At 38.4% G+C, this 25,062-nt stretch overlaps 1 protein-coding gene across 23 annotated transcripts in view; it reads left to right on the top strand.

The window, feature by feature from the left end:
• Positions 1-25,062, top strand: part of KMT2C (lysine methyltransferase 2C) — a 298,088-nt gene that overhangs the window by 257,949 nt on the left and 15,077 nt on the right. For 10 of the 23 annotated variants that reach the window (XM_028846502.2, XM_028846498.2, XM_077997768.1 and 7 more), the window contains 14 exons: positions 762-873; positions 3,670-3,748; positions 5,724-5,787; positions 7,603-7,835; positions 11,180-12,904; positions 15,901-16,110; positions 17,031-17,195; positions 18,622-18,763; positions 18,911-19,058; positions 20,685-20,863; positions 20,990-21,126; positions 22,179-22,428; positions 23,534-23,673; positions 24,107-24,214. In XM_028846502.2, coding sequence (XP_028702335.2) covers positions 762-873; positions 3,670-3,748; positions 5,724-5,787; positions 7,603-7,835; positions 11,180-12,904; positions 15,901-16,110; positions 17,031-17,195; positions 18,622-18,763; positions 18,911-19,058; positions 20,685-20,863; positions 20,990-21,126; positions 22,179-22,428; positions 23,534-23,673; positions 24,107-24,214 — 3,692 coding nt within the window. The remainder of the gene's footprint in view (positions 1-761; positions 874-3,669; positions 3,749-5,723; positions 5,788-7,602; positions 7,836-11,179; positions 12,905-15,900; positions 16,111-17,030; positions 17,196-18,621; positions 18,764-18,910; positions 19,059-20,684; positions 20,864-20,989; positions 21,127-22,178; positions 22,429-23,533; positions 23,674-24,106; positions 24,215-25,062) is intronic. The other 13 variants (XM_077997779.1, XM_077997777.1, XM_077997776.1 and 10 more) reach the window with 6 other exon arrangements.

Raw genomic sequence — 25,062 nt, 5'->3', positions numbered from 1 at the left:
TGGGTGACAGAGCGAGACTCCGTCTCAAAAAAAAAAAAAAGAAAGCTTTTCACTGTCGTTTTGTGTATGACAAATGCCTGGCAATTTTTTGCTATATAAACCTCTTTAACTTGTTTCTAATGGTTTACTGATTCTAAAAACAACAGAAGCAATGCAGTCAAAATGCCTCAGTGCCTCTAAGAATAAGAATTAGCAATCAAAGGGCACATGTCTAAGCAACGTGTCTTGTTCTAAATAATAAAATTGATGTTCCATTTTATATATCCCCAATTTCATCATTTTGCTCCTTTTTTTTTTCATTTAGATGCAAATAGGTTTTTTCTTAGTAGCTTCTTACTGTGAGGGTATACCCTTAAGAAATTGGTACATTTTTCTTTTAAGAGTGATAACTAATTTAGTAGAATTCCTTAGTATTGCAAATTCTTATTTGTGATGTTATATTTACTGAAGAAGCCATTCTGATTAGCATTGCAAAAGTTTGGATGAAAGGGAATTAATTGCATTGCTTTAGATGGTTGCTTATAATCTCCCTTAAATTTGACTTTTTGTTTTAATTCCTGCAGGACTAAGGTATTAAAGCATGATTCAACTAAGAACTACTGAGATGTGATTAAACCAAGGATAAGGTTGCCATCTCAGAAATCTGTAATGATTATTAAATAGTAAAAGTTTAAGAGCCTGCAAATTACATAATGCTTGTGATATTTGAATTAGCTTGAACCAATTACTATGAAATAAGTAACTTTATATTTCTTTTCTAGATTTTGATGCAATTACAGATCCGATAATGAAAGCCAAAATGGTGGCTCTTAAAGGCATAAATAAAGTGATGGCACAAAACAATCTGGGCATGCCACCAATGGTGATGAGCAGGTAGGTGGAGGGGGAGGGGCTGATGGTTTTTACTGGGCATCTAGACACGTTCATGAAATCATTACTAGTTTAAAAAAACACATACAGAAAATTGAAAGCCCTTGTTCTAGGAATGAACAATACTATTTAAGTTGTCATGGTATCAGCTCGATATGATCAGATATAAAATGCTATGCCAATGTAAGAAATTAGTGTAAGAACCAGTGTAAGAGCATTAGTCTAAAGGATGGTAAACGTAAAACATCTTAAAAAGATTTGGAAGATTGGATTTCCTGATTCCTCAAGGTATTTAAGTTTGCGCTCTTTTAAATACTTTTACAATTGTTCATGTTAATTAAGATTTTTTTCAGTTAAGACACTGAGTGATTAAGGCAACTATAAATTCAGCTCTAAAATAAAAGGTTCCCAAACTGGTTTTGAATCAGAAAAATAAAGTTACAAGGAATAGATAAGAGGACAGTTGGAAGTTAAGAGTTACAGATTTTTGTCTTTTGTGTCTTAGGAGGAAAATAGAAATTATACATTAAATAAGACAATAGGATTTATTTCAATATCTGAATTTTTGAAATTATGCCCTCTAAGGGTTATTAACCACAGGGCACTGTTTCTTAAATTTTGATCATGGAACACCATGAGAATTATGTGGTAATTTTTTTTTAAGTGCAGATTCTTTTGCTCTACTGCAGACATACTAAATAAGAATATCTGGAGATGGTTGCCTGTGTGTCTGTATTTTTAACAATCTTCATGAATGAGGCTTATATGTATTACTAATGAGAACCTCTGTCAATAAAGTAAGCATAAAGCCTCAATTTAGTCTAATTATCTTGTTGAAAAACTTTTATATAAAAAGAAATGTGGATGATTATAGAATTGAATATAAAATTTGCATGAATTTAAGATGTATATACTTCAAAGAAATTTGAATTCTTAACGGTATAGTTCTGTTCAGTTGTTGAGATACTTTGGACATGGTTAAGAAGCATTTTGGAGATCAAAGTAGTGATAGTGGTTTCCAATGATTTTCATTATTGAGCAATACTTATTAACACTATTTGTCTATCATAGAGGTTCCTAACTGTTTTATGTCTTGAATCTTTTTGGATTCCAGTAAAGCCTTTGAAATTCTCAGAATGTTTTATATGCAGAAAATTAAAAACATAGTATTACAAAGGAAATGATTATACTTGAAATATAGTTATTAAAATATGATTAAATTTATAGTTTATATGCTCCTTAATTAACAAATTAGCAATAAGCCATAATTTAAAAGTAATGGGGAATATAACTAATCTGTTAGGTACCTGCAACACTTGATAGGAAAATAATCTGTCTTCTATTGGTGATAGCCGTGGTACTGCTAATAATATTGTAGTTTCTACGTTTATTCAAAACAGAAGGAAATGCTGAGTTTTATTTAGCACTTAGGTTTTTTTTGCTTTTGTTTTTGTTTTTGAGATGGAGTTTTGCTCTTTTTGCCCAGGATAGAGTGCAGTCCATGATCTTGGCTCACTGCAGCCTTCACCTCTAGGTTTCAAGTGATTCTCCTGCATCAGCCTCTGGAGTAGCTGGGATTACAGGCATGTGCCACCATGCCCAGCTAATTTTTGTATTTTTAGTAGAGACGGGGTTTCACCATGTTAGCCAGGCTGGTCTTGAACTCCTGACCTCAGGTGATCCACCTGCCTCGGCCTCCCAAAGTGCTGGGATTACAGGCAGGAGCCACCGCGCCTGACCAGCACTTAGTTTTAAATATGGACCTCAGAATTTGAGACCTTCCAGTATCGGATGCTCTTTCAGCATCGTGTGTCCTCCAGTTAGATACATTAGTCATGCGTCAGGTAGATGGCTTTCCATTCTACTGACTGCTTTGTAGAAATGGAAGTGATAGTTCCTCCTTAGAGTAGTGTGATACGTTGAGTTAGCATGATAGACCATGTGTGGCATTTGGATTAGAAGATCATTTAGACCAGACCTGTAGCAGAGGGCAGGGTGATAGATGAATGAAAAACCTGAGTAAAAAAACTAAAAACATATTCTATATCCTAATAGTACTTAAATAGTAATATACAGCATTTGGAATACATTTTGAAAACTGTATGTGTATCTTGATATATTAAAGCTTTTGATAATGCCAGGGGAAATATTTTCATGTCAGCAGTAATGCTTCTGTGAAGTTTTTATAGTTTTAATTAGAATGAGTAACATTTCTCTAAATAGGTTTAACCATGCAGACTCATCTTGGCCAGTGGTCAGTTTTTGATATGCTCTAAAATTAGATATAGAAATGTATGAAAATTCTTAAATTGGGAAATATCTTTTGTTTTAGAATATAAAATAGCTAAGCTGCCAATTAGTTTTTAATAAAGATTGGAATGAGAAAACATTTTCTTAGAGTTTATGTTATAAAACTGAATCAATTTATTTTTATTCTGAAGGCTAGAATTCATTTTATAGTAGAGTGAGGCACATAATAGAGAGTAACACCTCTAGAGTCAGCTTAGCTAGCTTCTTATTGCAGTCCTACTAGTCCTTGTGGGGAAGGTTACGGAATATGTCTGAATCTTACTTTCATCATAAGTAACAGGAGGGTGCTAAGAGCACACACCTCATAGAGTTACAGTGAGGATCACATCTGCTCAGTACATGAAAGGTAGGGCTTTAGTGTTTTGATGAAGAAGAAATTGCTACTACTCTTCTCTGGAAGAGAAAACTGTTAAGCACCTAATATAGTTTTTAATAAACAATAATTTCTAAACACTCATAATTTGATACTTGTGTCCCCTGTTTTGACAGGTTCCCTTTTATGGGCCAGGCGGTAACTGGAACTCAGAATAGTGAAGGACAGAACCTTGGACCACAAGCCATTTCTCAGGTAACACTGCCTATAATGAGTCACTCTAGAATGCACACTTTTCTGTTTTCTATCAAACTCATGCTTTATAGTAAGGCCCCTGCTAGAGAGTAGTATTAGGTTTGTGCAAAAGTAATTGCGGTTTTCGCCATACGCTATTTGCCAATGGCAAAAACCGCAGTTACTTTTGCACCAACCTAAATAGTAGCCTGAGAAGACTGCCAAGACATATTATCAGCACAGCCAAAAATAACCAAAAAGACATTTTATTGCTTTTTAAACAAAAGACAAATTAAGGTTAAAAAAATTGGCTGTGATTTCTGAAAAGGATTTATATACCTAAGGGTAAAAAGTCACTTGATGGGAAAACCAAGTGCTCAGGACTCTTGGTTTTACTTTTATTTACTTATTTTTAACTCCAGAAGGACATTTTCATGTCCTGCATTTTAGAATTAAACCCATTATATTTAAAATGTAAAACTTCTGTAAATACTGGAAAACGGCTGGGCCCAGTGGCTTACGCGAATTATGAGGTCAGCAGTTTGAGACCAGCCTGACCAATATAGTGAAACCCTGTCTCTACTAAAAATACAAAAATTAGCCAGGCGTGGTGGTGCACACCTATAGTCCCAGCTACTTGGGAGGCTGAGGCGGGAGAATCGCTTGAACTGGGGAGGCAGAGATTGCAGTGAGCCGAGATTGCGCCACTGCACTCCAGCTTGGGTGACAGAGTGAGACTTCGTCTCAAAAACAACAACAACAACAAAAAACTAGAAAACAATATGCTATATTTGTTTTTTCCCGTTTTTCTTTCCATCCTTGTTGAAAGATATGCTATATTCTTAAGCAGTATCTGGGGAAGTAAAACTCATGTAGTATTTTTGTCAATGATTTTTTTTTTTTAAAAAGGGAGCTACCTACTATAGTATATGTCCTGTTTTCTTCCTTGCCCTGCCAGTTATGCTTTAGATTTATTATGCTGATAATTATATTCTTCTCATTATTAAAAGAGGAAACAGAAACCATTTGATATAATGGGAAAAGCATAGCCTTTATAGCTGAGTTTTTTAAAGAAATTCTAGTTCCACTCTGAATTTACTGTGCAACTTTGGGTAAATTCTTTAGCCTCTTGTTTTTTAATCTGTTTGCAGTATTGTGAAGATTGCACAAAATACATTCTGGCTGCTAGTATAGTTTATAATTATTACCTTGTATACAGCTCATGTTAAGGAGAACTTGTGACAACTGGATAAACAGTTTTCAACATTAATTTGTCAGGTAATTATCAGGGACTTGTGAGATTAATAACTGCTTGTTCAGTCACCAGGAAGAAATAAGACTTTTAACTCAAAAATAAAACTAATTAAATACTTTTTAATTTTTTAATTTTTTTATATTTTAGGGACAGGATCTTGCTGTGTTGCCCAGGCTGGCCTCAAACAGCTGGGCTCAAGCGATCCTACTATCTCAGCCTCCCAAGTAGCTGGGACTACAGGCGTGTGTAGAAAATAAGACTGATATTTTTATTAACAGATTTTTCTTTTATATTTGTGCATGTTAGAGACATTAGTTTTTTTATAAATAACCATGCTGTGGAGTGGCATTTAGTCAATCTGGAACTTGTGTTCGATTGAAGAAGAAACCAGGTAAACTTCATCAAAAAGTGAGATTTTTTATGTGGATCTCTAGCTTAGTGTTAGCAGTAATTGATTTGCCCTGTATTATGTTTCTGATGAATAATCCTTTACCTCAAGTATAATTGTTTTCAGCCCAAATCTAGACAATATAATAGTTCAGAGATAGTAGTAAGAATTCAGAATTAGGTTGCCACCACTAAATTCATTCTACTTTTTATAAAAATCAAAACTTTAAAAGATATCTTAGGAAATTAAAGGGTTTTTTCTTCCATTTCTTTTTCTTTCTTTCTTTTAAAGTTTTTTTCCCCCCTTTAACTGAAATGTGGAATAAACATATTTGTAAATTTTACTTATTTTAGGATGGCAGTATAACACATCAGATTTCTAGGCCTAATCCTCCAAATTTTGGTCCAGGCTTTGTCAGTAAGTATAAATCTAATAAGTTAATGTTTTCTGGGGATTGCTTGTCTGCACTCTATGTGTGCTGTTCTAAACCTGAAGTGAGTGTAGGTACACCAGTTCAAGCCCAGGTGCCCTCCTGTCTTATTAAACATCACTGCCCTATTAGGCAACTCTTCTTCAAGGCGTGTGTTTTCATTGCTTTTTTCACTGTGCATGAAGAATTATAGTTACAGGAAAGTATTTTAATACAGAAAAACCATCTTCCCCATTCTCTTCAATATTGTTGTTGCTGTTTTTGTATATAGATTGGGCACTTTACAATCTGTAGAATTAAATCACGTTTTGCTCTAAGAACTGTCTTCCTAAGTGACAAGGACACTAAATGGGAAAAACAAAGGGATTATACTTAGCAGTAAGTTGGGTTAGCAGCATGGTGTAAAGGTCAGGTATGCAAGGTGCCCCTGAATCCTTTCTAGTTATTTGCAGGGGTCCCAAGGTGGTTCAGGATAGTGTTTAAAGTTCTCCCCAAACTGAACCTTTCTGAAATCTTCAGACTGTTTAGCTAACTTTTTTTTCACCATTATTTTTCATTTTGCTCACCTCTGCTCTCCTGGTTCCAGAAACCAGAAAGGCTTTCCTTGCGGTAGGTCTCATTCTACCAGAAGCAGAACTTCTGAAATCTTGTGAAAAAGCCTGTTCTTAAAAAATGCCCTTCAAATTTAGTAGACTAGATTTCAAGTTCATACATGTACTGGAACTTCTGGGTTTAGGAACAAACCCAAAGTCTGACCTTTTGCAATTCCCCCTACATTAATTGTTATCATAATTTGAATACGTATTTGCATTAAAAACAAGTAAACAACTATACCAACTGGCTTTTTCTGGCTTTATTGTGCCCATTGGCTTTGGTTGGATTCTTAATGTATGACAATATTCTGTTATCATTGATGTTATTTTCAGCGAATGTCCTTCTTAGAAATGTATTTATTCATTTCTTTGTCTTGTAGTGAGTCAAAAAGGTATATTCAGAATTTCACTACATACGATGACTTTTTTTTTTCACCCCTTGGACTTGGTGTCAATGAAGTAAAGTGCCCTTAAAGAATAAAGAAGAGAATATTGGTACAAAATGAAGAGATACAACCATTTGGGGAGAATTAATGGCAGTTGTAAAAGTAGAAAATATTTTGCTTGGTTAACTCTTCCCTCCCCTTATTTTAAAAAATATAAACTACAAAATAATAATTACCAATGTTTTCAACTTATGGATTTCCTTTATAAGTCATGGACTTTAAATTATTCCCTTCTAAAACATTCTGGGTTCCCTTTCTCTCCATTTAGAATATTTTTTCGTTACTAAGAAATAGGAAAGAACTTATAAACTCAGGAAAATTAACATGGGAAGTGATTTCCTAGTCTATGCGCTAGACCTTAATGGGATATGTCTTTGTCTCTTCAAAATCTGTAAAGTTGTGTTCATAAAATGCCTGTATACCTTAGTATGTAGTTTGGCTTGTGGGTTAGAGAATTTGTTTAGTAAAAAAAGAGAATTTCATTACATAAGTCTTCTGCTTTTCCAAGATTGGATTTGTAATATTTATAAGTGCTAAGTTAACCAGCATCTTAAGAATGTGTATTCTCTGGCTTTCTCAATTAAATATTTTTCTAAAATCTGATATTTTATTACATAATGGTCTAATATTTAGTATTGTGTTTTCAAATTTCCTATTATATGGTCATGGTGAAACTACTTCCTTACAAAATAGATTTGTGTAGCTTATTATAATGTTGGACCCTTTAGAAAATTAACACAACTGAATTTTAATTTTTCCTCAGATGATTCACAGCGTAAGCAGTATGAAGAGTGGCTCCAGGAGACCCAACAGCTGCTTCAAATGCAGCAGAAGTATCTTGAAGAACAAATTGGTGCTCATAGAAAATCTAAGAAGGCCCTTTCAGCTAAACAGCGTACCGCCAAGAAAGCTGGGCGTGAATTTCCAGAGGAAGATGCAGAACAACTCAAGCATGTTACTGAACAGCAAAGCATGGTTCAGAAACAGCTAGAACAGGTAATAAATAGGTTTGCAAAATAGAAACTACCAACAATTAATGAGTAGAATGTTTTGGTATGTCATTCATTAGTGACTTTGACTAGTGATTTTTTTTGATGAGTAGTAAATAGCATTAAAAGTATATTGCCAAAAAGTGACAGCTCTGAGACCCCTTAGTACCTGTAGCCATAACAGCGCCAATCATTTACTTAGAGTGATGGTCACAGCACATACTCAATAAATGACACAACAGAGATTGAGTCTCATAATTTCGACTTCGAAGAACAATTTTCAGCCTTGGTATAGTTAGAGATGTTGTTTTTTCTGCACTAAGAAATCACTGCAAAGACCATGTTTCTATTATACATCATTGAGAGTATTCAACTTAACTGAGGACCGAGCTTATGAGGAGATACTGAGTTTAGTTGGGAATAAGAATTGGGGGCCCAGGAAGTATTTTTGTTTACTTGGAGTTGATATTATTTCTTAATGTTTTGGTCTTAAAATACATTGGTATATCTTACGCGAAGGGCTCATTCTAGAAAAATAAAATCCTTTTGCCATTATCTTCTGTTATAAACCAGATGTTTATCAGAATGTTCAAACTGAATAATATACTGGAAAAGAAGAAACACATAAAAATTTTATTTAAAATAAAACAATAATAGTGTACAAAATGGGTTCAGAGCCAACTCCTAGGTATATTTACCCAAGTAAATTAAAAACTTAGGTTCAATTCAGGCACGGTGGCTCATACCTGTAATTCCAGCACTTTGGGAGGCCGAGGTGGGTGGATCACTTGAGGTCAGGAGTTGGAGACCAGCCTGGCCAACATGGTGAAATTCTGTCTCTACTAAAAATACAAAAATTAGCTAAGTATGGTGGCATGTGCCTGTAATCCCAGCTACTTGGGAGGCTGAGACAGGAGAATCCCTTGACCCAAGGAGTCAGAGGTTGTGGTGAGCCGAGCTTGTGCCACTGTACTCCAGCCTGGAAACAGAGCAAGACTCCATCTCAAAAAAAAAAAAAAAAAAAGATGTGAGTACTCTCTATAATGAGCACTGCAGGAAGCACTTCCACTTATGTTGTCTTATCTACAACTTTCTGAAGGAGTTAGTATTATCACCATTTTTTTACAAACTGATTTTACAAACCATTTTATAAACTGATTCATTGTAGGGGTTATAAACACTGTGTACATGTGGCCGGGTGTGGTGGCTCACGCCTGTCATCCCAGCACTTTGGGAAGCCGAGGTGGACGGATCACCTGAGGCCAGGAGTTTGAGACCAGCCTGGCCAACATGGCGAAACCCATCTCTACTAAAAATGCAAAAAATTATCCAGGCATGGTGGCAGGCACCTGTAATCCCAGCTGCTTGGGAGGTTGGGGCAGGAGAATTGCTTGAACCCTTGAGGTGGAGGCTGTAGTGAGCCGAGATTGCGCCATTGCACTCCAGCCTGGGCAACAAGAGCGAAACTCTGTCTCAAAAAAAAAAAAAATCCCAAAAAATACCCCCACTGTACATGTTTGCTCATAACTATTAGATTAGGGATTTGGACTCAAGTGTCTTATCTTCAAACCGCAGCTACCACAATAACGTACCAACAATAAGGTGATTATAATTCCAATTGTTTAAAACTAAGATTATTCCAGAATGAAAGTTTTCTTTTCTCTTTAAATCTACTCTCTGGGTTCATGTTTACTGTAGGTTAATATTCTTGTAAAGATATGTTTAATAAAGTTTTTGTTTTTTGTCACTTTTATTGCCTTCTGGCATATTTGTACAAGGTCTTTTGATAAGGGCCTAATTTTTGCATATCCATGGATCAAATCCTATTTAGAAGCTAATACTTGAAAAATGGGATACATCATCTATTACATAGTTGCCAAAGATCCAGTGTAATCATATTAAGATAAGCAGTTGATGGTAATGTTTTAAAAAGTATTATAAAATATCATGGGAAAGACATGGATGACCACCTTATATATCCCAGATGCTGTTATAGGTGCTTTCTGTACTTCCTTACTACTTCACCAACCAATGGTAATTTCTCAGTTCTAACCAGTAAACTGGCCAGGAAAAATAAGAAAATAAAATAGGTGTTACACAACTGTTGAAGAAGAGATCAAACACCATTATTTGCAGAAAATACTGGTTTACCTGGGGAACCCAAGAAAATACTTTGAAAAATGATTAGAACTCCTGGGTTTAGCATATTAGCATATTTGTCTAAAAATTGAATGATGTTGAAAGATATACACATCATTTTGCATTCCTTCTTTCTCTAGCTTGCTGAATGAGATGGTGAGGTCCTCTGGAACATAGATTCCATTTTGGTTGATACTTGGTCTGTAGTATTGAGCACATTGGGACACAAAGGTTTTTGGAATGAATTAATTGATATTACTCAGCTGTTATATTAAGGGACTGTTGCCGGGCGCGGTGGCCTGCGCCTGTAATCCCAGCACTTTGGGAGGCCGAGGTGGGCAGATCACGAGGTCAGGAGATCAAGAGCATCTTGGCTAACATGGTGAAACCCCGTCTCTACTAAAAATACAAAAAATTAGCCAGGCATGGTGGTGGGTGCCTGTAGTCCTAGCTACTCGGGAGGCTGAGGCAGGAGAATGGCATGGACCTGGGAGGTGGAGCTTTGCAGTGAGCTGAGATCCGGCCACCGCATTCCAGCCTGTGCAACAGAGCGAGATTCTGTCTCAAAAAAAAAAAAAAAGACTATAGACTATTCAAAATACTACCTCAGAGCTTGTGTAGATTTCAGAAATTACAATTTGAGTGTTAGCCGTTAAATTGAAAGTGTTCTATAAACTTAGTCTTTTTCATCTGGGCGGATGGTGTGATACTCATGCTGGTAATTCATCTTGTCTTAAAATGTTGTACAATTTATATATTTAAGAAATGAAATCTTAACATATTTAAATGATTCAAGTTTGAGTTAAGTCTGTTATTCTAACATTGTGTATTAATGTAATTTCTAGAACATCAAAATTAGCTGCTTGTGTAACTTTTTTTATTGTGTATTTTTGATGTATAGTATAAATAGTATATATGAGTTTCACAAGATTTTAATACTTATTTTACAAAACCGTTTTTGATATTTCATATGTGAAGCGCTTTTACAGATAACTTTATAAAAATCCTGTTGTTAAAGAAAGATTGATAGTCATTAGTTAAGCCTCATCAGTTCAACTTTTTTGTGACTTTTGCAGTTACCCAAGCAAAATATGTTTGCTTCTACGGGGCCAAACTGCCCTCTGTATAACCTCAACCAAAGTCATCAGCCAGTGTTTTACTTCAATACCTGTGCTGTATATAAATGAGTAATGAGGCATTTTGTTATTCCAGATTCGTAAACAACAGAAAGAACACGCTGAATTGATTGAAGATTATCGGATCAAACAGCAGCAACAGCAGCAGCAATGTGCGATGGCCCCACCTACCATGATGCCCAGTGTCCAGCCCCAGCCACCCCTAATTCCAGGTGCCACTCCACCCACCATGAGCCAACCCTCCTTTCCCATGGTGCCACAGCAGCTTCAGCACCAGCACCAGCAGCACACAACAGTTATTTCTGGCCATACTAGCCCTGTTAGAATGCCTAATTTACCTGGGTGGCAGCCCAACAGTGCTCCTGCCCACCTGCCCCTCAATCCTCCTAGAATTCAACCCCCAGTTGCCCAGTTACCAATAAAAACTTGTACACCAGCCCCAGGGACAGTCTCAAATGCAAATCCACAGAGTGGACCACCACCTCGGGTAGAATTTGATGACAACAATCCCTTTAGTGAAAGTTTTCAAGAACGGGAACGTAAGGAACGTTTACGAGAACAGCAAGAGAGACAACGGATCCAACTCATGCAAGAGGTAGATAGACAAAGAGCTTTGCAGCAGAGGATGGAAATGGAGCAGCATGGCATGGTGGGCTCTGAGATAAGTAGTAGTAGGACATCTGTGTCCCAGATTCCCTTCTACAGTTCTGACTTACCTTGCGATTTTATGCAACCTCCAAGACCCCTTCAGCAGTCTCCACAACACCAACAGCAAATGGGACAGGTTTTACAGCAACAGAATATACAACAAGGATCGATTAATTCACCCTCCACCCAAACTTTCATGCAGACTAATGAGCGAAGGCAGGTAGGACCTCCTTCATTTGTTCCTGATTCACCATCAATCCCTGTTGGAAGCCCAAATTTTTCTTCTGTTAAGCAGGGACATGGAAGTCTTTCTGGGACCAGCTTCCAACAGTCTCCAGTGAGGCCTTCTTTTACACCTGCTTTACCAGCAGCACCTCCAGTAGCTAATAGCAGTCTCCCATGTGGCCAAGATTCTACTATAACCCATGGACACAGTTATCCGGCATCAACCCAATCGCTCATTCAGTTGTATTCTGATATAATCCCAGAGGAAAAAGGGAAAAAGAAAAGAACAAGAAAAAAGAAAAGAGATGATGATGCAGAATCCACCAAGGCTCCATCAACTCCCCATTCAGATATAACTGCTCCACCGACTCCAAGCATCTCAGAAACTACCTCTACTCCTGCAGTGAGCACACCCAGTGAGCTTCCTCAACAGGCCGACCAAGAGTCGGTGGAACCAGTCGGCCCATCCACTCCCAGTATGGCAGCAGGCCAGCTATGTACAGAAGTAGAGAACAAACTGCCCAATAGTGATTTCTCACAAGCAACTCCAAATCAACAGACTTATGCAAATTCAGAAGTAGATAAGCTCTCCATGGAAACCCCTGCCAAAACAGAAGAGATAAAACTGGAAAAGCCTGAGACAGAGTCATGCCCGGGCCAAGAGGAGCCTAAATTGGAGGAACAGAGTGGCAGTAAGGTAGAAGGAAATGCTGTAGCCTGTCCTGTCTCCTCAGCACAGAGTCCTCCCCATTCTGTTGGGGCCCCTGCTGCCAAAGGAGACTCAGGGAATGAACTTCTGAAACACTTATTGAAAAATAAAAAGTCATCTTCTCTTTTAAATCAAAAACCTGAGGGCAATATTTGTTCAGAAGATGACTGTACGAAGGATAATAAACTAGTTGAGAAGCAGAACCCAGCTGAAGGACTGGTAAGTGTAAATGATAAAAATGACAACTTTTTTCTTTTGTTTTAAATTATACTTACAGCAGATTAGTACCAACAACTATATTTCCACATTATTCTACAACCTTTTTATTCTAAAGGACCATTTCTTATTTTATCATTTCTACCTCTCTGGAACCCATGTTTTTACTTATATCTAAACTATATTAAATAATTTGTTTACTGTTTTTTAAAAGGCAAAGGCATGTATTGCATTTCATATGTAATGTGATGTGTAGCAACTGGTTGATATGACTAAAGCAAAGTAAGTAAGTGTCTATGTACTTTATTGTAAATAAGTGATTAATTTCCATTCACCTCTTTAAAATACAGAGGATAGCCCGTGCACTCCTATGAATACCCTTGGCACTCTTCGGGATACCACACTGGGAACCTGTTGTGTTACAGTGTTGCATTGATACTTAACGTAATGTTACATGTGGATGCTATTTTGTAGTTTTCCATGTATCAATTTTCTATCAGTTTTAAGTTATTAACATTGAATTTGCTTTTTCTTTCTTTTATATGAAGAGCTAAGTCGTAAATATACCTTTACAAGAATCCCTCCCCTTTATTTCAGTTAACTTCATTAAGATATTTCCAAAACTGGAGTTTCTGAGTCATGGGAATTGGTCTGTTTAATAGCTCTTGCTTGTTGTATCTTTCAGAAGGTACAGCGCCATTACCAGTGCATTCATAAAGCTGTCCCTAGAGAGCTTCTCAAATTGGATTTTATTTTCATATTTTAATTAAGGGTGGAGTGTATATTTAGTTGTCCAGTTTTTTCGTTTTAAGATTGTTAATGAAGCTCATCTTTTTGCAAGTGTTGCTCTTTCTCTTGCCTTTGACCATTCAGTAAAGATTGAGTGTTGACTTGGTAGACCTGTGTAATTATTGTAAATTTTAGCGGTTATGCTTTTACAGTTATTTGTCACCAGTAAATACAGCCAACTCTCCAGCACAGTCTCCATCCGCTTTCTCTAAGACATCTTATACCCGGAGGAGTATCGAATAACTTGCAGTCTTCTGTCTTTTTACTCTTCTATGTATACCACATGCTGCTGCTTCTGCCTCTTCTGTTCTCCTTTCTTATATATGTCTGGCCAATATATTTTTATCTTTTAAAACGCAGTTCTTGAATCATCTTTTTCCAGATACCTTTCTCACCTCTTCCAATCTCAAATATGTGTTGATGCCCATGTTCTCACATAGCAGTTTCTGTTGTACCATTTAACATTATTTAAATAGCTCCTTGAAGGATGTAGACTACATTTTGAGCATGTTTATATTAAAATTCGTGCTGTATAAGAATGTGTAATGCTATGGGGAACAACCACATGTCAAGTTTAAAAATGTAGGCCCCCCCTAATTAAAGTGTGATTTAAATAAATAAGTATATATGTATGTATATAGTTAAGTCTATATATACACATATATAATTAAGAAATTTTTAGGTTCTTGCCCCTCAAAGTGCAGTCCTTGGGGATCCGCAGCATCCACATCGGGTGGGAGCTTTGTAACATGCAGAGTCTCCCACCACAGACCTGCTTCTCAGAACGTGAGACTTAGCAAGATCCCCAGGTGACTCCTGTGCATCTGAAGGTGGAGAAGTACTGCTGTAGGCCGGTGATTCTCAAAGCTAAAGTGTGAGGATCACTAGCAGGGCTTGTTAAACCAAGATTGCTGGGCCCCAGCATTTCTGATTCTGTTGGTGTGGGTGGGACCCGATAATCTGCATTTCTAAACCAGTTTTAGATGCTGCTTCTGCCCTGGAGACTCCCCTTGAGAGCCACAGAACTAGCCTGGAGATGAGTAGTCTGAGCCTGCTTTCGTCTCCCTCCATGAGCTAAGAATGGCTTTTACATTTTTAAATGGTTGAAAAAAAATCTAAGGAAGAGTAGTATTTTGTGACACATAAAAATTACACAAAATTCAGACGTGTCCGTGAATTTTAAAAGTTTTATTTGAACACAGCCAAGCTCATTTTTGTATGAATTGTTTATAGCTGCTTTTGAAGTACAAGGACAGAGTTGAGTAATTATGCCAGGGGCTATATGGCCTACAAAGGCTTACAGTATTTACCATCTGGCTCTTTACATAAAAATGTTGCCATCTATGCGCTAAACTATTTAGAATATAACTGGAAACTAATTTTCAGAACCCTCAAAGATTCGATGCAGAATTCATTACAGTAAGTTCAGCTACTATAGTTGTCTATAGCAAAGTATTGCTGTTAAATTTAGAAATAATGGAGCCTGAAAATATTCCTTTATTTTAAGGTATTGATAGGACTACCCTTAAAGGCCTTTTCAGGGCTGGGCTTATTCTCACTTTGTAATGATAAATGTAAAGAAAAGGTTTATTTGTTATCATCTAGGTTCTCTCCCATTGACTTTAAGTATGTGGCCATTATTTTTCAGTCAAATATAGTTGTGAACTAATTTGAAGAAATGCTGTTTTTTCTTTTTATTGTTGTGTGGTGCTATCTGTTCTCTCACCTAAGATGCATAGGCTATAAAGCTTTTCTGGAGCCTGTGAATTGTTTCAGCATACCTCGTATTTCACTGGTTCCTAGGGGGAACCAAAAATAACTCAGCAAGACCACTATGCAGAGGCTCCTACAGCCATCTACAAGCATCTCCTTCCCTTCTGGAGTCAGTGAGCAAGAATAAGGGGCTCCAGCCCCAGGGAGGTCAGCATGAGGGGGTAATGCTTTGCCAGAAAGGGCTATGGCCTTACTAATGAGTTCTGCTCTTTCCTCAAGCTTTGCAGCTTACTGATTTCCATACTTGAGAATAATGTTTGAAGAAAAGGATGATATTTTCGGAAAACCAGCATTTGACACCACTCTATCTTCCCTCCTTATTTAATTTTTAGTGGCATGTTAGGATGGTGCGTCATAGCTTGGCACTGAAGTAGCATGAGCTGAAAACCAAATGTGCAAATTGTTCACTTATTTTTTACCCTTTCCAATTACATTAGCAAACTTTGGGGGCTCAAATGCAAGGTGGTTTTGGATGTGGCAACCAGTTGCCAAAAACAGATGGAGGAAGTGAAACCAAGAAACAGCGAAGCAAACGGACTCAGAGGACGGGTGAGAAAGCAGCACCTCGCTCAAAGAAAAGGAAAAAGGACGAAGAGGAGAAACAAGCTATGTACTCTAGCACCGATACGTTTACCCACTTGAAACAGGTGAGGGTGAGTCATTTAGAGCAGCCCCTCTAAAAAGTCAAGGATATAGGCCGGGCGCGGTGGCTCATGCCTGTAATCCCAGCACTTTGGGAGACTGAGGCAGGTGGATCGCTTGAGGCATGAATTCGAGACCAACATGGCGAAACCCCATCTCTACTAAAAATACAAACGTTTACTGGGCATTGTGGCACACGCCTATAATCCCAGCTACTTGGGAGGCTGAGGCATGAAAATTGCTTGAGCCTGGGAGGCAGAGGTTGTGGTGAGCCGAGATTGTGCCACTGCACTCCAGCCTGGGTGACAGAATGAGAATCTGTCTCAAAAAAAAAAAGAAAAAAACAATTCAAGGACACGAGAGATCAAATGCTAAAAGACATCTGAACAAGGAACCTAGTAGACTTTTTCCAAGCAGAATTGCACCATATCCTATTGGCACCTGAAATTTACGGTAATACAAATAGATTGATAGGTGATAGTCAAGATTTTCTTACGTTCATAAGGAGTAGCCTCAGTACCCAGAAAAATCTGTCCTCAGTACTTTGTTGTGACTCTGGATCCAAAGAAATGCATTGTCAGTTCTATTCTTACACCTCTGTAGTTGTCACAGAAGGTGGGAGACAGTCGCTAACAGTGCTGTTGGTGGTACTCAGCCTCGTTTTATGCCCCCGTTCTTGCTGAGCAAAGATAAGAAATATGTTTTTCTTGTTAGATACCTGGCAGCGTCCATTTAGTACAAAGCTTATTTTTAAGTCTCAAAGGTCTGTAGTCTCTCTCACTTACTCCAGCATTTTGATACTTGAAAATTTTAAGTCTCATTTTTCTGAAGCCTTATTCAGCAAAGTTGCTTCGGGTCTTAGAAAGTTGAGCTACACTGAGTCCCTTTTATCATGTACATTACTCTTAAATGTGTTTTTTAATAGCAGCTCTCTCTGCTCCCTCTAATGGAACCAATCATTGGAGTGAACTTTGCGCACTTTCTTCCTTATGGCAGTGGCCAATTTAATAGTGGGAATCGACTTCTAGGAACTTTTGGCAGTGCTACCCTGGAAGGGGTTTCGGACTACTATTCTCAGTTGATCTACAAGGTATGTTTCTCTGCCAAGGTGTTGTCTTGTTTCATCTTTGGGTAACATGTCAGAATTGATAGAGCTTGTCTTGTTTTTGTATCTAGTTTACATCTACTCTTCCAAGTTTTATTAAAACAAGTTCAGCTACAGGGTTACAATTTTACCTGAAGTATTTCTAGCATAAACATTTAAAGTTTTTTTTATAGGTAAGAATACAAATTGCAAGAAATATCTATTATGTACTTCCATGGTAATGGAAATCCTTATTTCCGTATAACCTTTATTAACTCCTAAAATGAATTCAAAATCATTATAAATGGTGGGGATTTTTAAAAAGCAGTTAGTATTTTACCTTGAAAAATGAAATTAAACAATTTTAAATGTATCTCATCTAATAATTTAGGTATTACAACTAATTCCTAGACTATTGTAGGTTTATTTTATTTTTTTATTTTTGAGGCAGGGTCTCGCTCTGTCACTCAGGCCAGATTGCAGTGGTGCAATCTCAGCTCGCTGCAATCTCTGCCTCCCAAATTCAACCAATTCTAGTGCCTCAACCTACCAAGTAGCTGGGAATACAGGCATGCACCACCACGCCCTGAGGTCAAGGCTGCAGTGAGCATGATTGCACCATTGCCCTCCAGCTTGGGTGACAGAGCAAGTCTCTGTCTCCAAAAAAAAAAAACCTATCTTAACTCTTACAAGTATCTTTTCTTCTGGCATAAGCTGTTCTCCAACCTTACTTTATCATCCTCATGAAATTCTTTATCTTTACAAAATTTGTAATTTCACCTTGCACTTGATTGACATGGTGTTATTGGTAGATTCCAACTCTCTCCTTGAGAAACCAATCAGTAAATGACAACTTGGTGGTGACTGTGAAGCTGGGAGAGGTGTCTGAAGAGGAACTACATTAATGATTTTGTTACTTTAGTATTACGACTGTTGCTTCTTTTAAAGGTCTTAGTCAATCCAGATTCTCATATCTTGGATGTGAGTTGTATTACAAGTTTAAGACCAGAAATTCTTAAGTTTTTTGTAGAACTGGGACGTATCTTAATGATAACTGAAAGGAAATTTTGATAATTTTTTGCAACTTATTGATTGCATTTTAAAGTTATCCTTCACTAGCTATAACCATGAAACTTGAAGAATTGCATAAATAAAGTCAGGTATAAAGAAAATTAGCTTCTTAATTTCAGAGCTTAAGTAGTCAAGTTGGATAAAGTAAGCAAGTTGATATGTCCATAAAATCACGAGAATCTGTTCCACTAAGAAGCCTCCTGGCCTTGTATGTATTATTTTTCTTAGTGTGCAAGGTACCTCTTGATTACATTTCTGTAGCCTTGCTTCTATGTGCATAAAATTCACAGAACTAAGTTTTAGCAAGGTCATTGCATATTTGCTCAGTAGCATATAATTTAAATTTTTTGGTCTCCTGCAGCAGAATAATTTAAGTAATCCTCCAACACCCCCTGCCTCTCTTCCTCCTACACCACCTCCTATGGCTTGTCAGAAGATGGCCAATGGTTTTGCAACAACTGAAGAACTTGCTGGAAAAGCCGGAGTGTTAGTGAGCCACGAAGGTATGATTATAGCCTCCAAATTTCACACCTCGGCGAAATGTACCTCTGCCAGTTGTGTATTGTGAAATGGCAATATAATTGTAAAGTTCTACCTGTTTATCAATGTTGACTAAATGTATTTATGGTTTTGTGTTTTTGCTTTTCCAGTTACCAAAACTCTAGGACCTAAACCATTTCAGCTGCCCTTCAGACCCCAGGATGACTTGTTGGCCCGAGCGCTTGCTCAGGGCCCCAAGACAGTTGATGTGCCAGCCTCCCTCCCAACACCACCTCACAACAATCAGGAAGAATTAAGGTACAGGTTATTTTCTTCTCAAATAATTCTTAATTATTTCTTTTTTTAAAAAAAGTATGTATGTGGCATAATGTCTTTAGGAATAGCATGTAAAAACATTTGAGGAGTAAAATTTGGTGAATCTTTAGGATTTAAAGTTTTTAAGACATTGTTACCATTAAACATAATTAGTTTGCATTTTTTTAAGCTTACATCCTATAGAGAGTTACATGACAATAATAGACATTAAGGCAATGGAAAATCTCCATGCAACATATTTCAGAGATCATTGTCCTTTAAAGGCTATTAATGCGATTTAGTGTTGTTTGTAGGTGTCTAAAATGAAAGAGCAGAAGTTGCTGATATCAGAGAATGCTATTGTGGAAGAGAGTTTAAGATAATTGCTGCCCAACTCTTTAGATCCAGAGGGTTCTTACAACATCATAAAATAATTCCCTCTTGGAAAATCTGCCCACTACCCTCTATTTGATCAGACATTTATTTAAGCTAAGTCCCTTACTTTATTAATGGGGAAACTATGGACCAAAGTGGAGAATAATCTGTCCGGATTGAGGATCCAGGTCCCCTTTCTACTGTACCTCAGCAGGTCAGCCTTTCTTGGGTCTCCTGCATGACAGCAACTTCTGTGCATGAGGAGTGGGAGACAGCAGCTCCACAGGGTTGTTCTGTGACTCAGTCTGAGACCTCACAATTGCCCTGGTAGACTCGAACTTGAACTCAATAGGAGGGACCAGTCTTTTGTTTTTCTCACCTCACTTAAATCAGTTAAGAAAAATAAGGGCCGATGAAGTCAATGGCCAAGCTTTCTCCCGTCTTGCCAGTGTAAAGAGCAGCAGTAGGACGGCTGTTTTCCCAGTCAGGTGTGTGCAGTAGGACGGCTGTTTTCCCAGTCACGTGTGTGCAGTAGGACGGCTGTTTTCCCAGTCAGGTGTGTGCAGGTAGGACAGCTGTTCTCCCAGTCAGGCGTGTGAAGTAGGATGGCTGTTTTCCTGGTCAGGCATGTGCAGTAGGATGGCTGTTTTCCCAGTCAGGCATGTGCAGTAGGATGGCTATTTTCCCAGTCAGGTGTGTGCAGTAGGACGGCTGTTTTCCCAGTCAGGTGAGTGAAGTAGGACGGCTGTTTTCCCGGTCAGGCGTGTGCAGTAGGACGGCTGTTTTCCCTGTCTGGTGTGTGCAGGTGTGACCATTGCATATGTGCTTGGACTGCTGTTTCCTTTTTAAAATCTTTTTAAAGTCTTCCTTTTTAGTTAAATCCAACCAGCAGCTCTTTCCTTTTCAAGCTACAGGAGTGCTGCCCTAGGCTCAGTGATCTGGGATTTTGAAAAGGTGCTTTGATGCTTTCTATGTTATGTGCTAATCAGAACATCTTCCTCTTTGGCAGGTCTTCAAACTTTGGTGCTGAAGCCTTGTTTAAAAGGAAGCATACCATTTAGATTATTTTGTAGCTAAATATTGTTCTTGTATTTTCTTCCCAGTGTGGCTCTGAGCTGATTCATTTGCTGTGCATCGTATAGGTGCTGCTGCCAGAGTGTCCTTACAGCTGTACTCACAGATGTCAGCAGGGTTGGCACAGGGAGCCCCCACGGGTGGATTTGCACACTTTGATGGTGTGTTTATTTTTTTCAGGATACAGGATCACTGTGGTGATCGAGACACTCCTGACAGTTTTGTTCCCTCGTCCTCTCCTGAGAGTGTGGTTGGGGTAGAAGTGAGCAGGTACCCAGATCTGTCATTGGTCAAGGAGGAGCCTCCAGAACCGGTGCCATCCCCCATCATTCCAATTCTTCCTAGCACTGCTGGGAAAAGTAAGAAAAACACTTAACCTTATTATTTCCCTTTACTCTATGCCAATTTACCAATGTAAATATTTTGATTTTGAAAATCCATTATTAACACTTTTTTCCTCTTTTTTTTCCCTCTCTTTTTTTAAGGTTCCGAATCAAGAAGGAATGACATCAAAACTGAGCCAGGCACTTTATATTTTGCATCACCTTTTGGTTCTTCCCCAAATGGTCCCAGATCGGGTCTTATATCTGTAGCAATTACTCTGCATCCTACAGCTGCTGAGGTAAAAGATTAAATGACTTCTTAAACAGTATGTCCCCAATTTTAAAAGATGGGTCAGGTGTCTACCATGAAACACACACAACAGGATCACTGGGGATGAAGGGTCAGAGAGCAGGGCTGATGCTCACTGCAGACCTCCCACCTGCCTTTGAGTGCCATCCTTTGTCACTGAATTGGTCTCAGCCTACGTCAAGTAAAAAGGGAAATTAGAGCTCACATTTTCTTATTAAAGGACGCATACTTTAGAGAACTTTTTTTTTTTTTTTTTAAATAGAGACACGGTCTCCCTCTGTTACCCAGGCTGGAGTGCAGTGGCACAGTCATAGATCACTGCAGCCTCAAACTTCCTGGGCTGAAGTCATCCTTCTGCTTTAGCCTCTTCAGTAGCTAGGACTACAGGTGTGAGCCGTCATGTCCAGCTCAGAGAAAAACTTCTTTATAACCGTTAACAGAGAAGAAAATTAATGAAAAAGAACTTTATCAACAATAACAGTTTTGCAGAAGCAATAGAAATGTTCTTAAAGTAGCATCTGCTTGTATCAGACACTAGTAATTTGCTGAGGATTTTTTATTTTTTTAACTCTGAATTCTGTGAAGACATTTCAGTAGAGACCAAACTAAAGTCCAATGATGTGATATTTTGGTTATCAACAAAATACAGCAATAGCAAGACCTTTGTCTGTTCTTATGGGTTGTGTCACATTTGGCCAGAGCTGGAGGGAAGCCCCTGGAAGGAAGCTTTCTGACCACCTGTGGGAACTGACGGGCCTGTCCGATGTTACAATACCTAAAATAGTTTAATGTGTTCCTAGATATTTAATGTTAATTGGAATCCCTTTAAGAGGATTTCTGTTCATAAATTTTGTTTTTTTTGGATATTGGTTCGTTAGAGCTAATTTTTTTCCTGAGACTCTTTGAGTCTAAATAAAATTTGTTGGATTTTCTTAGAATCTATGTATCATGCAAAGAGGATTTATCCTAAGTGTGTATTTTTCTTCAGTGGTTCACTGTTGCCTTCTGGGTGAATAACACAGCATTTGCATTTGGTTTTAGAACATTAGTAGTGTTGTGGCTGCGTTTTCCGACCTTCTTCACGTCCGAATCCCTAACAGCTATGAGGTTAGCAATGCTCCAGATGTCCCATCCATGGGTTTGGTCAGTAGCCACAGAATCAACCCGGGTTTGGAGTATCGACAGCATTTACTTCTCCGTGGGCCTCCACCAGGATCTGCAAACCCTCCCAGATTAGTGAGCTCTTACCGGCTGAAGCAGCCTAATGTACCATTTCCTCCAACAAGCAATGGTGAGCTAATGAGCTTTTTGTTAACCCCATATCCATTCCTGATTCAAAAGTTAAGCTTACTCTTTGAGATACCAATTATCTTTTAACTATGGACAGGTAACATGCTGGTGTATAGTCCTTGGTGAACTCACCATGTGTGGGCGTTCTGTTTTCTGTGGTGTGATTTGACCTCTGGTGCTTTGGCCTGTGTATTCTGTCATGCTGTCACCATGTGGGTGCCAGCCATCTGCGCAGGCTGCCAGAAGAAGCCTGTGATGGGCTTGCCCTCGAGCAGCTTTTGTTCTTCCTGCCTCCCAACCCCCATCCCACTGCGCCTGGGCCACCTGGTACAGATGGAGCTGGCGACCTGACGTGGGTTCTGTTTCCCATTCTCCGCTTTCCATCCTCACCTCCCTCTTGTTTTACCTCTGCACCAGCTCTACAGGGCCTTTCTCTTCCCACAGAGGTGTTCATGCCTCCCATCTCTGAGAATGGAACAACTTCCTTAGACCAACCATGATGTTGCTTTCCTTCCTGCCTTGCTGGCAGTCTTACAAGCATACTCAGTCCAGGCCCTGGCTTCCTCCTCTTGGCTTCTAGCTGTTTCTGTCACTTTTTCCCTGTTCTTTTTTGCCTTCACACTGCACCTGAATGATGCTTTCTAATTCCTGACCTTCTTATCGTTGGCCTTGGCTCTTTCCTCATTTCTGACTCTGTAAGTCACACTTACTTAAGACTCTTACACATTTATTATTGTATCTTTCATAAAATGTTTTTTTACCATCTTAACCTGCAAGCAAAAGTAATATCTGTTTCCCCCTCTGTCTTACTTTGCACTTAGACTGAATAGTAATCTCTCTTGGCGACTTAGTTTAATTAGATTCTTCTTTTATACTGCCATTGTTTTCCCGGCTATTTGAGAATAGGAATGTTTCTTTATTTCGGCCCTAGTGTCAGATAATTGACTCTGTAACCATTGCTTAAAAGATAAGTTTTTTAATAATTAAAGAATAATGTAAAGTTAATGAACCATGTTGTAATGAGTTGATGTTACATAATTTTTCACCATGTGCCACCTTGTGTCATTAGTCAGTTTTAATTACTAACAAAAGTTGATTGCCTTTAGGTCTTTCTGGATATAAGGATTCTAGTCATGGTATTGCAGAAAGCACAGCACTCAGACCACAGTGGTGTTGTCATTGTAAAGTGGTTATTCTTGGAAGTGGTGTGCGGAAATCTTTCAAAGATCTGACCCTTTTGAACAAGGTACTTTGCTATTCCTTTTATGACCCCACCTCCTACCTCCAGCGAAATTGTCCTTGGCAGTGTCTCTTCCAACATCAGAGAGAGACACCACTCATGGTGGTGTGATGGACACATGTTCCTGGTGGTGGCATCAGCATATGTTAGACGTGCTTGAGCTGAACACCAAAGACCTACAACAGGCTGTTAAATGGAATATTATGAGGACTACATATTTTAAATAGAGTGAACTGTGGACCACATAGTTTGGTTCTGTACGTTTATTTTCTCCCTAGCTAAATTATCACATGCTAAATATTGGGACATAGTTTTCTTTCTGCTATTAAGATAAAGAATCATTGTCGCTTTTGAATATAACATAAAAACAATGTATAGATCCTGTTTTTATTAAATTTTGACTTGCTGAGATTCCCACACATTTCTCTTTGCTTTTCAGGATTCCCGAGAAAGCACCAAGAGGGTAGAGAAGGATATTGTTTTTTGTAGTAATAACTGCTTTATTCTTTATTCATCAACTGCACAAGCAAAAAACTCAGAAAACAAGGTGAGATGAGGATAATCTCAGCTGATAACAATGTATAACAAGTGATTTCTGTTCTGGGCATGTGGGAGTGAATAAACAGATGTGTCCCTGCCTTCATGGAGCTCTGTGTGGGAAATCCAAGGCAGATGCTGTCGCGGCAGAGGAGGAGAAGATGTGGAGAGCCTTGAGTCGTGCTGCCCTTTCAACTTAGTTATTTGACAAAAGTGGGCAGAGTTACTTTTTAAAAGTTAAGTAAATAGAACACTAATACTAAAATCTTTAATTTTACCAGTTTAATATTTTTTTTTGAGACAGTCTCGTTCTGTCCCACAGGCTGGAGGGCAATGGCACATCTCGGCTCACTGCAGCCTCCGCCTCCCGATTCAAGCGATTCTCCTGCCTCAGCCTCCCGAGTAGCTGGGATTACAGGTGTGCGCCACCATGCCCAGCTAATTTTTGTATTTTTAGTAGAGATGGGGTTTCACCATGTTGGCCAGGCTGGTCTCAACTCCTGACCTTGTGATCCACCCACCTCGGCTTCCCAAAGTGCTGGGATTAAAGGTGTGAGCCACCGCACCTAGCCGTAAATATCTTAATCAGTATTTTAAAATTACTTCTATTGATGTTACCCCGATAGGAAAACCTGTTTAAAGATAAAATTTAAGACTATTTGTGTGCATTTTAAGAGAAAACATTTTGCTCACAGTATGGTGAAAGAGGTCTGCTTTACTTAATTTTGTGTAATTTGAGTGTGTCCAGCTGAACAGTTGACACAAATGATATGTTCGTAATCATGTTTTGAAGGAAGCTTTTCCTTTACATTATTACTGCCAGTCAGTCCTCCATCCAGGTTATTGCTCTAGTATGTC

Source organism: Macaca mulatta, chromosome 3 (genome assembly GCF_049350105.2).
Source record: "Macaca mulatta isolate MMU2019108-1 chromosome 3, T2T-MMU8v2.0, whole genome shotgun sequence".
Classification (NCBI taxonomy): Eukaryota; Metazoa; Chordata; class Mammalia; order Primates; family Cercopithecidae; genus Macaca; species Macaca mulatta.
The sequence above is the reverse complement of the archived record's forward strand: the minus strand, read 5'-3'. Positions and strand labels throughout refer to the sequence as shown.